Source organism: Dipodomys ordii, unplaced genomic scaffold (assembly GCF_000151885.1).
Source record: "Dipodomys ordii isolate 6190 unplaced genomic scaffold, Dord_2.0 Scaffold33, whole genome shotgun sequence".
NCBI classification, from domain to species: Eukaryota; Metazoa; Chordata; class Mammalia; order Rodentia; family Heteromyidae; genus Dipodomys; species Dipodomys ordii.
Window position 1 is genome coordinate 7,563,191 of NW_012267249.1, and position 15,001 is coordinate 7,578,191.

The 15,001-nt window shown below is 50.3% G+C and overlaps 1 protein-coding gene across 1 annotated transcript; it reads right to left on the reverse strand.

Moving 5' to 3' along the window:
- Window positions 1–3,139: 3,139 nt before the first annotated feature.
- Window positions 3,140–5,966, reverse strand: Kncn (kinocilin). The gene is made up of 4 exons (XM_013016881.1): window positions 5,816–5,966; window positions 4,822–4,890; window positions 4,093–4,167; window positions 3,140–3,219 (listed from the first exon to the last, which is right to left on the reverse strand). The coding sequence occupies exons 1-4, from the start codon at window positions 5,964–5,966 to the stop codon at window positions 3,140–3,142; spliced, it is 375 nt and encodes a 124-aa protein (XP_012872335.1).
- Between the last annotated feature and the right edge of the window lie 9,035 nt (window positions 5,967–15,001).

Sequence of the window (15,001 nt, forward strand, 5' to 3'; positions counted from 1 at the left end):
GCTTTGCAGGCAGCCTAGCAAATAACGCCCGGCCGCCAGGCCACACGGTCTGGCCCCCGCCGGCCCCGGGCCCGCGTGCGTTCCGCGAAGCTGCCTGCTGGTCCTGCCTGCAGCTGGAGACGATTCCCTCCGGAGGGGTCTGGCGCTGGGTGGGGAGGAGCAGTACAGAGCTTTCCAGGGCTTGTGTTCAGCACCCCCTCCCTAACCAGCCTCCATGGGCACCCTAGCAAGGGGTGCGGCCGCGGGCACCGAGCCTGTGACTTTATCTCCAGTTGGGGTTGGTTCCAGCACCTGCCAGAGATAGGGAAGGTGGCAGATCCTACAGAGTTGAAGAGCCAGGGGAGGAGGTTCTAGGCTGGGCTGTGTGGCGGCAAAGCTGCTGCACTGACTTCCCAGGTCCTCGAATTGTATCTCTCCCTTCATTCATTCATACGCAACCATTCACAAATGCCACCTGATGGGGCTGTGATGAAGCAGTTTCTACAGCCACCCTCCATTTGCAGATGTGGAAACTCAGGCCCAGCCCCCCGCCCCCAACTTCTGGCCTCAGCTGCTGTTGGCCAGAAACAGGATGGCTCATTTCCACTTCCAGCCAGAATCAGTCATTCAGGTGGGACGGCAGGGTATGCCTTCAAGGGGCTGCCTGGACTAAGCACTCTTCAGCTTTGGCCCACCACTATGTTCTCAGCACCCAGCCTTGCCCAGCCCAGCTACAGCCCACATGTCAGGTGTGGGATTGAAAAGCAGGGATTCCTTTTGAAAGAAGGCTGAAAGAGCTGGGTCCCTGTCCACCCCCACCTTCGTGCTGAAACATTCAAGGGTTCTGTCGTTGCTTAGAGGCAAGGAGTCACTCCTCCAAACACCACTTAACTCTACTACCCTGCCAGCTTGGCTGTGACCTGGGAGAGTGGAGATACACCTGCGGGGGGGGGGGGTTGCAAATAACCATCCACCTGCGTAGAAGGCTTCAGAAAGTCCAGGTAAGGGAAGAAGGGGGACCAAAGGCCCAGGCCTCAAGAGGTCCAAGGATCCTCTGAACCCTCACTCAGATCTTCTCCAGTGGGCATGGCGACTTGCCATTTGTGTTCACTCCTTCATTTATTCCATTTGGATCCCTAGCACCTCTCTGGGCCTGGCTCTGCTAGGCATTATGGGTACCATAACCCTGCCTTGGGGAGGTCATGCCTGGGAGGGGTTGATGGAGAAGGAGAGTTCAGGCTCCACATCCCCAGTTTCCACTCTCCAACATTGGACATCTTTTGGGGGGAACAGAAATGAGGAGTAAATATAAGAGGAAGGGTTTCCTCATTGATCAAAAAGGAGCCAGAGTTGTTGTTTTTGTTGATGATGGTGATGCAGAGGAAAAAGAGGAAGGAAAGGAGACGGAACAGGAGACAGGCAGAAGGGAAGTAGAGAGGAGGGAAATTCAAGGAGAAGGAACCAGTTGGGCTGAAGGAACCAGTTCCCCCTACTGGCCAGCATTGTGGAGTTCAGCCCCTTTATGGAGATTGTCCCACTAGGGTCAGCAAAGTGAATCTTGTACCTGAACAGAGGACTGAGCCTTGGGTGCAGAGATATGGGAGGAGACCTAGATGCAAAGCCTGGCTTCACAACCTTCCCTGCCTGATGAGCCTTTATCCCATAAGACTTCAGCTTTCCTATCTGTACAATGAGATGGATTTTTCTTCTCTGATTATTTTCCCCCAACCTCCATGGGATGCTTTTTGTACTCCCTCCCTCTGTTCTCAAAAGGGAGAAACAGATCCAAGTTACTCAAAGCAGTGAGCTGGAGGATGCCTGGGGCTGTGGAATGACAGCTTAGTCAGAGAAAAGGTTCAGAGAAGACAAAGATCATGGAAGAATGAGATGATTCCTAGCGTCCTCTTCTCAAACCAGGATATGTCTTAGATGTCAGGCAAAACTGTTGTGCCTAGAGATATAGGCGTGCTGAAGAATTTCTTCCTGGACATCGGCACCTGCATTTCCTCATTTCAAACCCTGATGTAGATGAGATCCCTGGCATGGTTCCTTAGGAAAGTCTATGGAGGGTTGGGAAGGTGGCTCAGTGGTAGAGCGCTTGCCTTGCATGCATGAGGCCCTGGGTTTGATTCCTCAGCACCACATAAGCAAAAAGAAAAAAGCCAGAAGTGGCGCTGTGGCTCAAATGGTAGAGTGCTAGCCTTGAGCTGAAGAGCTGAGGGACAGCGTCCAGGCCCAGAGTTCAGGCCCACGACTGGAACCCCCCCCCCAAAAGGAAAGTCTATGGAGATGTTTGCACATTAAATCTAAGCCTCTAATGTTTATTGAATATCTACTGTGTGCTGCTTGACACTAGAGGCTAGAAAAGGAGCGACATTCAGTGGGTTTAAGGAAGCTTAATAATTGTTTTTATGACAAAGCCTTCAAGGTTTCAGGAGAGAGGAGGGGGACCAAGGCTGCTGGCAGAGGATGAGGACAGCATGAAGTTAGGGTGTTCTCTGAGCTGAGCTTTTAAAGAAGGAAGTTACCATGGGCAGAGGGAGCAGGGATGCCTTCGGAATATAAGGCCATGCTTTGAAGCAGACACATGTTAGCTTGTCCTTGGAGCAGGAAAATGATGAGGCAAGGAGACTAGAGTTCATCTGGGATTCAGGGTCTGTTCCCAAGAAATTGCCCAGGATTTGAACATTCTGAACGGATCTGGTTCTAGTCTTCCCTTCCTCTAGAGTCCCAGGGCCAGTCTGTGGGAGCTAGGGACTCAGCTGGAGCTGAGGCTGGATCAGTGCTTCCTATTGCCAAGATGAAGCCAGGGACTGGAGGTGGTGTGGGCGGGGGGCGGGGGGGGGGGGGGGGGGGGAGGGATGATGATTGCTGTTATAAGGCCTTGGACCTCAGATTCCAGAGAAATCATCCAGTAGATCAAAGCTTAGCTATATTCCAGAAAGAAAAGCTAGCTGAAGAGACAAGACATGTGAGCCACAAGGCTGGCAGCAACCCCAGGGCAAGCAGTTCTGATGAGCCTCAGCCAGAGGCAAATGCAGGCCTGCTGTCTTCAGGGTCTGGCCATTCTTCTGGTTTGGATCTTCTAGCTTGGACTCAGGAGGCCTGTGAGATAGAGGTGTCAAGCAGGAAGGGGAGGCCCAGGCAGGGGGGCAGTGCCTCATCCCTCCTCAGCCACACGGCCTCCTGGCTTCAGCTTCTCCAGGGTCCTGCTTACAGTGGACAGGCTGCTACGGGTCCCTGGAGGAGAGATCAGGTTGGGGCTGCCTAAGTACAGATTGCCATGGAGTTGTAGGTCAGGGGAGCCCCAAAAGAACCCAGGATAGGTGTTCCCAGGGCAGAGCTCAGACAGTTGCAGAGAGGGGCCTCCCAGAGGGATAGCTCCCGCCCAGTGGGGACAGGACAGCCCATCAAGAAGATAGCAGGACAGTGCGGAGGAGGGGTAGGACTATGGGGCTGCTGTCTGCCTCCACAACTCTCCCCACCCCCATTTCCTAGTTGTGTGATCTTGAGTATGCTACTTAATCTCCCTGTACTTCGGTTGCCCCATATACAAAATGAAATGATTATTGGCCCCTCCCTCACATGGCTATTATGAAAATTAAGTGAGTTAATATAGAGGAAGTGCTTGAGATAGCATCTGGAATAGGCCTCTGCTGAGTGAGCACTAAGCATCCTGCGGTTGGTGGCAGAAGCTGTGGGCTGGGCTCCCTTGGAGACACTCCTGCCGTGGGATTTTCCAGTGCATGGGGGACAGGATTGGTGAGTGAGATGCCTAGTGTCAGGTGTCAGTTCTGAGAGTTGGATTTCATCATAATGAACAGACTGGGGAAATAAACTAGGGCAGGGTACCTGGAGGAGGGAAAGGGAAAGTGCCACCCCGATCTGTGTCCATGCTGGGTAGACAGGGCATCCCTGAGGACAAACAGGAGATCAAGTCAGCTCCAAGCAAGAAGGGTTCAGACATGGGGAAGAAGTATTCAAACTACCATGCTTTGCTGGGCTGGGAATGCCCCCAAAATTCCACTTGGGGGCTCACATTCTGCTTGGGGCCCCCAGAAATGCCCAGCCAGAGGGAGATGAAAGATGGATTCTGAGATTTCAAGAATTTACCTTCCTTATTGCCATTGGTGCTGGATCTTCCCTCCGCATGATCTGGCCCTGGGTTGGGATGGATTCTCAGGTTCCCTGTGGAGTGAGAGCATCCAAACCATTGGTTACTGAACCATTTCCAAATCAGGTCCAGCTTGGGATGGGAAAGTTCTTCCTGCTTTCCCATCTCTCTTTGCTTTCACTGAATTCCTTAAGGTATCCCATGCACATTGAGTTGAATTGGGAAGGGGACAGTAAAAAAAAAAAAAATGAGTGTTTGGAAAAGATAGCAGGGTTTTGAAGGAAGTGAGGGTCCAAGTGAGAACTAGGGATATGTATGTAAAGCCCAGCAGGACAGAGGGAGTAGGGAGGTGCTCTGTGGGTTGCTGAGATGAGCTGGGAGCTGTTCAGAGGTCCTGGGGCCTCGGGAGATAGAGAGTCATTATGGGCCTCAGGGACAAGAGAAGATGATCTGGTTTGCTTATCTGACCTTGGCTTTGAGGTGATGAAAAGTCTCTCAAGGGAGGACTTCCTAGGTTCAGCCACCTTTGCTCAGGCAGCAGGCTGGATTCTGTTACACTGTAGCCATGGCAACTGCTGCACAACACACACAGATAGCAACTCCAACATACAGCCAGGAGTAGTCTCACATAGACTCACTTAGACTGCACAATCAGCCTTGTACACCTAGGGCTTTGAGCAGTCCTTGGCAGAAGGTCTCTCCTGGGGGAAAGGGGAAAGAGTGCTCACCTAGTGCAGGCAGGATGTGGTCCAAGTTGAACCGAGCCTTCAGGAAGGGGTAGGCGAAGATGAGAAGCCCTGAGAAGAGAGACACAGAGGGGTTCTGTGGTGGGAGAATCTGATCAGTGTGAGATGCAGGAGGCTGTAGGTAAGCTGAGGGCCTGTGGGCTGGATTGTAAGGGTGATAGACGGTACATGGAAGGGCAAAAATGCACTGGATTTGGGCTGTGGATATGCAAATGGAAGCCAGTGCATGTGTACATGAGGTAGCCAATCTAGGTTGGGAGGACTGTGTCTATCTGGGGAAAGGGTTAGAGACTGCGAAGGCCAGGCAAAGAGCAGGTTGGCTACCTTCCTTCTAACTTGGTGGGAATTGGGCTCTACTGACACCACTCCCCCCTCCAGTCTCCAAGGGCCCTCAGAGCTGGCTGAGGTGTGGGGGCCTCCTCAGCAGGGAAATGGCAACCCAGCAGGTCCTGCCGTACCCCCTCTCAGCGCCTTCCTAAACCAAGAGCCTAGCAGAATTTTCAAATACTCATACCCAGAGCTGCTGGCTTGGGGCTTCGGGTTCTAATGTGAGCTTAAGGTGATGGGGTACAAGATGGTACTCAGCATGATTGTGGGGATATCAGTAGTCCTGGCCTGGATGGACAGATAAGAGTCCAGGAGCGGAAGTAAAGGAAACCCTTTAAAGCTGTACTGTTTTTCTGGTCTCATCAACCTGTTCTAAATACTCTGATGCATCCTACCACAAATAGAAGCCCTCTGGGTCTGAAAAGCAGGGTTGAAGGAGAGAAACAGCTCCTTCTTCTTCACACTGTCTCTTCCCTGCCAATGGTCATTCTACCCCAAACCCTAGGGCTGCCTCGCTCCCACCTCCAGCTTCTACTCCCCAACCAGTGCCTCCTGAGCCAGCCTTCCCCTCCATTTCTCTCTTACCTGGCTAGGCTCCTGCTTCCCACAGGAAAGTCTCCCCTCTCCCCCAGCCCAAGCTCCTGCTCACCCAGCCCGGCAGCACCAAGGAAGATCCCGCCCACTGCAGCTGCAGCCTTGGACACAGAGACTCCGATGATGATGCTGCCGGCCAGGAGGCCAAGGGCCACACAGGCCAGCTGCAGGCAGTGGAAGTCTTTGCTGCTGATGGGGATGTCCATGCAGGCCTCTCCAGGTACCTGCTCCAGCTTCCTGGGGATCTCTGTCTTCTTGAATGTCCCTTTGTTACAGCCCTACCTTCAAGATGATTGTTTTTGGGTAGTAAGAGTCCAGGCTGGTAACTCTTGGGTTGATCTGTAATCCTATCTGATAGTTCTTGCAGGGGTCCCCAGGCCCACCTTGACCGGGAGCTTCAGCTTACTCTTCCTTCCCTCAAGACCCCTGGTGTTGGAGGCCACACATGGGACTTCTGTCCAGCTGCATTTCTGCACCGACTGCTTGGGTTCTAGGATCTTCTTCTGCCAGTCTCCACACAGAACCTGGAAAAGCTTGGTCCAATCTCTCCCACCTAGGACATCCTGCCCCCGCTCCCTGCAGCCTGCTACCCAGACTGAGCCTATTAAAGTTTAAAGCAATGAGTGGCAGGGGGTGGGTCACTGGTCTGAGATATGCAGGTTCCTCTGAGGTACAGGTAGCAGGGAGCTGCTGAGTTATTCATGAAGTTGCAATGTGAGCCATGCCTGGGTCTTGAGGGCCTGTTAGGCAGTCAGCCCAAGTTCCACTGTTGGTTTCCATGGGGGAAGAAAGAGTTGATGGCTGTACATAAAGCTCAGGAGCCAGGGATGTTGATGGGATTTCCTGGTCGTTTTGTTCAAGGCTCACTCTTGTCCTTTGGCTTAGAGGCATTCCTGTGCCCTGCACTTGGAGACCTAGAGTGCAGAGCACAGGAATGCCTCTAAGCCAAAGGACAAAAGTGAGACAGGAACTGGGAGAGGGACAAGAAGAGGAGAGGGAGAGGTAATCTCTAAGTCCATTTTTTTTTCCAGTACTAGAGTTTGAACTCAGGGTCTGCATGCTGTTCTTTCCTGCCCCTTTATTCCCCCTCAAGGGTAGTGTTCTACCACTTGAGCCACAGATCCATTTCCAACTTTTTGGTTATTATTATTATTTTTGGTCCAGTTGTGGGAACTCTGGGCCTGGGCACTGTCCCTCAGATCTTCAGTTCAAGGCTAGTGCTCTACCACTTGAGCCACCGCGCCACTTCCGACTTTTTTTTCTTTTTGCTTATGTGGTGCTGAGGAATGGAACCCAGGGCCTCATGCATGCAAGGCAAGCGCTCTACCACTGAGCCACCTTCCCAGCCCAACTTTTTGGTTATTAATTGGAGGTAAAAGTCTCATAGACTTTCCTGCCTGAAGTGGCTTTGAACCATAATTCTCAGATCTCATTCTTTTTTTTTTTTTTGGTTGGTTTGGGGGCTTGAACTCTGGGCCTGGGCGCTGTCCCTGCGCTCTTCAGCTCAAGGTGAGCACTCTACCACTTGAGCCACAGTGCCACTTCCTGCTTCCTAGTGGTTTCTTGGAGATAAGAGTCTCATGGACCTAGCCGGGTGCTGGTGGCTCACGCCTGTAATACTAGCTACTCAGGTGGCGGAAATCTGAAGATCGTGGTTCAAAGCCAGCCTGGGCAGGAAAGACCATGAGACTCCTATCTCCAATGAGACTCCTATCTCCAATAAACCACTAGAAAACTGGTAGTGGCGCTGTAGCTCAAGTGGTAGAGCATTCGCCTTGAGCTGAAGAGCGCAGGGACAGCGCCCAGGCCCAAGCTCCATGACCGACAAAAAAAAAAAAAGAATCTCATGGACTTTCCTGCCTGGGCTGGCTTTGAACCATGATTCTCAGATCTCAGCCTCCTGAGTTGCTAGGATTACAGGCGTGAGTGACTGTCGCCCGGCTTCAGATCTCATTCTTGAGTCACTGATTTACTGATGTCCAGCTTCAAGTCCACTTTTTTTTTTTTGTCAATAGTGGGGCATGAACTCTAGGCCTGGGCACTGTCCCTGGGCTCTTTAGCTCAAGGTTAGTACTCTACCATTTGAGCCACAGGGCCACTTCCCGTTTTCTGTCAGGTTAATTGGAGATAAGAGTCTCAGAGACTTTCCTGCCTGGGCTGGCTTTGAACCTTGATCTTCAGATCTCAGCCTCCTGAGTAGCTAGAATGACAGGCGTGAGCCACCAGCTCTGAGGCTATCCCTCCTCTTCCATCCTAGGCACAGCTGGTTGGGGGGGGGAGTGGCTTGTGTCTTAGTTTGAGGATTGATCTTACAGGACCCTTTTTTCCTAAGGTAGGCTTGGCAATCATTACTCTTCTAGTTGCCAGTGGGATAAGAGGGTGAACCCTTCCAGTTGTCCTGGAAATCCCTGGCAGGGAGCTGGCGGAGAAGAGCAGTGATGGTGGGTAAGAACTGGAAAGAGAAACTGGGAGGCTGGACATCAGGAGGTTTAGAACAGGTAGCTGGCACATGGCTACTACTTTCTGACCTTCTGGCCTGGATATCTCCACCCAGCCTGGATGACCTACTTGTAGATATACCAACCCAAGATCGGGCAATGGTAACCCAACCCAGTCTAGTCCTGATCCCTGAAGCCAGATCCTAGTTCCAGCTTTCATCATTAATTGCATTCTCTGGCCTTGAATCAGGGCCTTCCCAGTCCTAGAACATGCCCTGGCCTTAGTCCTCAGCTGACACAATCCCAGCATCCCATCACCCTGCTCAGAATCCTGTCACTGATCTCACCAACCTCTTTTTGGTCGGTCCTTCTCTCACCATTACAACTGCAGTCTCATCCAAGCTCTAGATATCCTGCCTGCACAGCTGTGTGCCCTCCCTCCCCCTCCCTGCTGAGTGTCCACCAGGTCCCTGCTGTTGGAAACGCCTTCCTGGTCCAGCAGGATATGCGTGGCCAGCTGTCTTTGAGCAGCCTTCCAGATCATGCCTGAGCTGCCCACTGCGGCTCTGTGATTCCACATGAAGGATTTATTCCCTATTCTTGTTCTGTTTCTTCTGTAGACTATGAGCCCTTCATGGCAGGCTGGGGTAGTAAACTCCACAGAATGCTATGGGCAAGGTATCTGGACATAGGACAGAAATATAGAGAGGGTTTGGACCTGCATGACCACTTGGGATTGGTAAAGAGGAGGGTTGTGGGCATGGAAAAAAAAAACCCTCTGTCTCTGTCAACAGTTTTCCACCAGGTACTCATGGCTCATGCCTGTAATCCTAGCTACTCAGGAGGCTGAGATCTGAGGATCATGGTTCAAAGCCTGGCAGGAAAGTCTGTGAGATTCTTATGTCCAATTAACCACAAGAAAACTGGAAGTGGTGCTGTGGCTCAAAGTGGTAGTTAGTTCTGAGCAAAAAGAGCTCAGGGACAGTGTCCAGGCCCTGAGTTCAAGCCCCATGACCAACAAAAATCAAGCAAATGAACAGTCTTCCTTTGTGGAACAGAGTGCTAAGAAAGCTCGGGATTACCTGAAGGAAGGGTCAGCCAGGAAAGAGGGTGATACAGAGCTTGGATGAGCATTCAGGACCCCTTAAAGAGAAAGCCCCTAGAATTAGGCATTCCATAGGTACAGCTGACCCTTTTCCTCTAATTAGGCATCAGATTATAGCCTACATCTCTGTCACATGTAACCAATCAAGCACTGACTAGTTCTAGAAGGGGTTGCTGAAGTGTCCATGAAAATGTTCTCCTCAGAGTGGCGGTTTGGGAATCTGAATACCCTGCTTGATGCTCTGCCTCCTATTCTCCCTGAAGTGTTAGTTGGCATCGCTCCAGGTCATGCGGGATCTGTGGTGGTTCGTCAGCCATACAAGGCTGAGGGCCGCTCTCCCACACATCAGCCAGAGAGAACTTCCTGGGGCCATGCTTCCGTCATGCACTACACAACTTGCTGTGATCCTGTGAGTGGGACTGGGGTGCAGAGGCTGGAGGCCAAGAGCTCTGAGCTCTGTGAATTCCAGATTCCACAGGTCCCTGACCTCCAAAAATTGGAAAACATTTTTTTTTTGTCGGTCATGGGGCCTGAACTCTGGGCCTGGGCGCTGTCCCTCAGCTCTTCAGCTCAAGGCTAACACTCTACCACTTGAGCTACAGTGCTACTTCTGGCTTTTTCTGCTTATGTGGTGCTGAGGAATCGAACCCAGGGCCTCATGCATACAAGGTAAGCACTCTACCACTGAACCATCTTCCCAGCCCTGGAAGCCAAATTTACATTTGTGGGGTTTTTTTTGTCACTATAAATCCCTAAAGGCATAGAAACAATTGTGTGATTATCAAACCAGGTGCTAGTCCAGAATCCTCAGTTGAATTCCTGTGTCTAGGTTCCTGCTCAGTTGGGAAGTTCTCTAGCATAGCTCTCCCCTGCATTTCTACATTATCTTATTTGAGGTTAAAATATTTGGCTTACTTATCTTACTGTATTTCATCTTTCTTTTTTTTTTTTTGCTCATGGTGGGGCTTGAACTCAGCTTCCTAGGCACTGTCCCTGAACTTTTTCACACAAAGCTAGCACTCTACCACACTGAGCAACAGCTCCACTTCTGGTTTTCTGGTGGTTAACTGGAGATATGAGTCTCACAGATTTTCTTGCCCTGGTGGGCTTTGAACCATGATCCTCAGATCTCTGCCTCTTGAGTTGCACAGGCTTAATCAGTGCCTGGCTTAATCATTTTCTATTGCTATGACAACATATGTGAGGCTGGAATACTTTACAAAGCAAGAGAGGTTTATTTAGTTCACAGTTGGGGGTCCAAGTCCAAAATTAGGTGACCTTACCCATTGGCCCCTGGTGAAGGCCTCATGAGGGATGGATCATGGTAGATGGCATTCCAAAGGCAAGAGCACATGTGAGAACAAGAAATCACATGACAAGACAGTGGGGAGAAAGTGATCTTGCTTTTAAAAAATTTTAACAGGGGCTGGGAAGGTGGCTCAGTGGTAGAGCGCTTGCCTTGCATGCCTGAGGCCCTGGGTTCAATTCCTCAGCACCATGTAAGCAAAAAGAAAAAAGCCAGAAGTGGCGCTGTGGCTCAAGTGGTAGTGTGCTAGCCTTGAGCTGAAGAGCTGAGGGACAGCATCCAGGCCCAGAGTTCAGGCCCCACGATTGGACCAAAAACAAAAACAAAACAAATAAAAAATTTTAACAACCAAGCCTCATAAAAACTCACTTAAGTAACCAGCACCAATCCCTTCTAAAGAATGCTTCTTCCCAATGCCTTAATTAACATGCACTGGGCCATATCTCTTCAAGGTCCCTCCCATCATGGCCATACTGTGGACCGGTGTTCTAACACATGAGCGCTCCCTCAGGAGACACACTCACACCGTGTCTAAATCATAGCATCTACTGGTAGCATTGACAGGTGACATCATTTAAGACTGTAATGACTGCCGCTCCACTGATTCCAAATGTAGTGAGAGACGTCCATTTTTTCCTCCTGAAGAAGAAAACACTTGTTGGTCTCTGGTTCTCACAGTAAAGGAGAGTGAGTTCAAGGAAGTTCTGTGTGTGGGCAGTTCTGAGGTGGTGGCCCAAGGCTCTGGAGCCCCATGGGTTCCCAGGCACAGAGCCCTCTTCTCAGGAGCCTGGGTCCTCCTGGAGTCTTAGGCCATAGGCATATGTAAGCTTCTACCACAGAATCTCCTGTCTTCTGATAAGGCATGGGCTGAAGGATGTCTCCCTGTGCACCTTCTGTCCAAGTGTAGTGTGAAGGCGGGAGGAGTGGGTGACCAGGTCTCAGCTTGGTTTGGTTCTGTTTATTTTCCTTCAGGGGTGAGAGCCCTGGAACAGAGTGTGATTAATTCAACATTTCCCCCCAGGGGCGGGGGATGCTGAAGTCAGGGAAGTGGCTTCCAAGGCAACTGCTACCATGGCAACAAAAGTGTTAGCCTTGGTGGGGGGACCTTGCTTTCTAGGCCCCCTCCAGACCTGAAGCAGCGGGAGCAGTTGGCATGGGATCAAGGCCTTGCTGTTTATGAAGATGGCTCTAGTGAGAGCCAGTGGGCCAGGAGAGAAAGTGGTCCCCCAGTGCTCAGGAAGGTAGACACACAGAGGCACAAAGTCTTGATCATCTCTGTGGCTGGAAATACTTGGACAGGAGTCCTCAAGGTCTAGAGCTGTGACCAAGGCCTGCTAGCTGGATTTGAGGAATGAAGTCTGAGGTCTGAGATATTCCAGCTAGCTGGAAGCCACTCTCTTCTTCTAAGGTCCAGCCAAGTGGGAACCCTGGAGCTGTGGGACTGGCTTCCAGCACCGCAAATCCCATGTCTTACTCAAGGGCCTCCCTCAGTACATCTGCCATGTCTGCCTCTTTCCAGAAGAACCCAGGTCTTTTGGTCCCCAAGAACAAGCTCTTCCTCTGGGGCAAAGGGCTCCCTGAGCAGAAAGAAGGGAAAATTCATTTCCATCTCTGGGTCTGTGGCTTGAATAATTCTGTTCCAGGAGATAACAGATGGAGCTGAAGCCATGATGGGTAACACTGTAGAGCACCTACTATGTGTGTACTGGATCCACACGCAGTACTTTTACTACTTTGCAGTTTTCTCAGTAACACCACGAGCCAGGCACTGTCATCCTTTTTGATGGCTGAACAAACTGAGAATCAGAGATGAGCTAACTTGTGTAAGGTCCAGAGCTAGGAAGAAGCGGGGCTGGATTTGGAACTGGGGAATCAAGGCCCAGGGTCTTAAGGAATTCTATTTCTAGCATTCATTCTTAGCTGTATATCCCCAGGCAAATTATGTTTCCTGTCTTTTCTTTTCTTTTCTTTTCATGTTAAGTGTGTGTGTATGTGTGGGTCAAGTAATAGTATCTACCTCATTGGACTGTTAAAATTAAACACCACTCATAAACTTCTTAGAATGTACCTGTTAGTAAGTGTACAACAAAACTAGCCAAACCAAAGGATCCACAGCAGCATTTATGCAAGGCTGTGCAGAGGAGGGGGCATTGCTGCATGGACCAGGGAGAGAAGATAGGTGGGTGGGCACAGCACATGAGAACTGGGTATGCGTGTGGAGGGCTGTGAGGATATGGGGTGTGTCTGTGGCAGAGTACTTGATCCAGATGACCACTTTAAGTCACATTTCTTTTGGGCTAACCTGGGGAACTGACCAGCCTGGTTCTAGGTCCAGAAGCCTCAGCTTCTGCAGGTCTACTTTTCTACCTGACCTCACTTCAGGGGCATGAAGCTTTAGGCATGACGGGGTATAAGGCTTGTTATGAAGGGAGGACCATCAGCAATGTCATCACCCATGTGCAGGCATTTGAGGGACCTAGGACCTGAGCCCATAGTGAAGAGCCCCCAAATCTCCTTGCCACACCTCCTTGGTGATTTGTAAAGGTCCTTATCTGGCTCTGGGATGATTCCATGGACCTGTGCGTATAGACGTCCTTCCAGCTGATGTCCATGGAGGCTGTGGGAAGGGGTACCATTTATCCTTGTTGCTAACTCTTAACAGGAAAAGGGTAGTCCTGGATACAACAGCTCCTCAATCAAGGCTTAGTAATGCTTTAGACAGAGGGGACATTTGTTCCTGCATGGCGTGGGTAGAGGGGACATTGAAGTCTGTGTAATGGTTGCTGACAGCTAGTCCACCTTTTGATGAAGAGCCCTAAAAAGCAGTCTGTTTCTTTCTCATTTCTAGGTCTTGGCAGATGTGATTGATACATGCTTGATAATTTTTCTTTTCTTATGTTAAAACAGAAAAGTGAATATCTCCTTTACTGTGCCATTTCCTTTTCTTCTTCTTCTTCTGGCACTAGGGTTTGAATTCAGGGCCTCTTTGTTCACTCAGTTTGCTTGCTCATGGCTACCACACCTTACCCCCCCCCTCGCTCCCCATCCCCTGCCCAGTGATGAGGAGTTTATTCTTCAGCCAGAAAATAAGGAAAACCTGAAGAGGGGGAATAGCTCACAGACATGTTTCTCATCTAAGGAATAGATTCCTTTTAAGACTAAGGGAAAAAGAAATTTTAACTAATGAGTAGGATTAACAACTTTTTTTCAGGAAAGGAGTAAACAACCAGTCCACATGCATCCTTTATGGTTAAACTGTGTGTTGCCAAGTCTCATTCTGCCTTATAGCAGCAATTGAGGCCCCAGGTGTCTGTGGCTGCCTAGGTGAGGATCTTTTTTTTTTTTTTGGGTCCGGTCATGGGGCCTGAACTCTGGGCCTGGGCACTATCCCTCAGCTCTTCAGCTCAAGGCTAGTGCTCTACCACTTGAGCCACAGAACCACTTCCGGCTTTTTTCTTTTTGCTTATGTGGTGCTGGGGAATCGAACCCAGGGCCTCCGGCATGCAAGGCAAGCGCTCTACCACTGAGCCACCTTCCCAGCTCCATAGGTGAGGATCTTGTCTTGAACAGATCACTGTCTAGCACAAGGGATAACTCCCATGATTTGAGAAATCATTTGCCTGTGACACCATGGTGCATAGCTTTCAAGTCCACTCACAGCCTAATGCTACCTGGAGCATGGCCAGCCATAGTCTGGGTGCTTCAAAAAAAAATTTTTTTTTTTTTTTTGCCAGTCCTAGGGCTTGAACTCAGGTCTTGGGCACTGTCCCTGAGCTGCTTATTTGCTCAAGGCTAGCACTCTACCACTTGAGTCACAGTGCCACTTCTGGCTTTTTCTGTTTCCGTGGTACTGAGGAATCAAACCCAGGGCTTCATGAATGCGAGGCAAGTACTCTACTGCTAAGCCACATTCCCAGCCCAGTCTGGGTGCTTCAGTCCCAGTCACGTTAGTCACTCAGCTACTAAATTAAACCCAGTGACCATTTTTTCATACCAGGTCTTTGTTACCTTCTCTCTGATGCCTCCTCAGATGATGATTCAGTGCTCAGAGGATCACAGAACCAACCTTGACCTACAGTGATGCTGACTTCAGAATGGTTTCAGATGGTTACCCCTTCTCAATAAAGGGAAGTCAGTGTTCTCTCAGCACTGAGCATGGGCAAGTGTCCTCACAACAACCGGCTAGGTGTGCTTAATCCCACATGTGGAAGGGAAGATGAAGTCCAAGTGGTTAAGTGACCCCTGATCTCATAATTCCATAGCCTCTTAGTGCTTCACACTCAAGTTCCAGCCCAATCTAGTTTTGAAACAAAAATCCTCCAGGTCTCAGCCTCTGAAGTAGCTAGGATTATAGGCATGAGCCATTGGAACCCAGACTTAATATTACTTTGT

Coding starts and splice junctions, on each gene's coding strand:
- Kncn (XM_013016881.1), bottom strand. CDS start 5,966: ATGGACATCCCCATCAGCAGCAAAGACTTCCACTGCCTGCAGCTGGCC. Junction 4,168..4,821: donor CCACATCCTGCCTGCACTAG/GTGAGCACTCTT, acceptor CTCACTCCACAG/GGAACCTGAGAATCCATCCC. Junction 3,220..4,092: donor CACCAATGGCAATAAGGAAG/GTAAATTCTTGA, acceptor TCTCTCCTCCAG/GGACCCGTAGCAGCCTGTCC.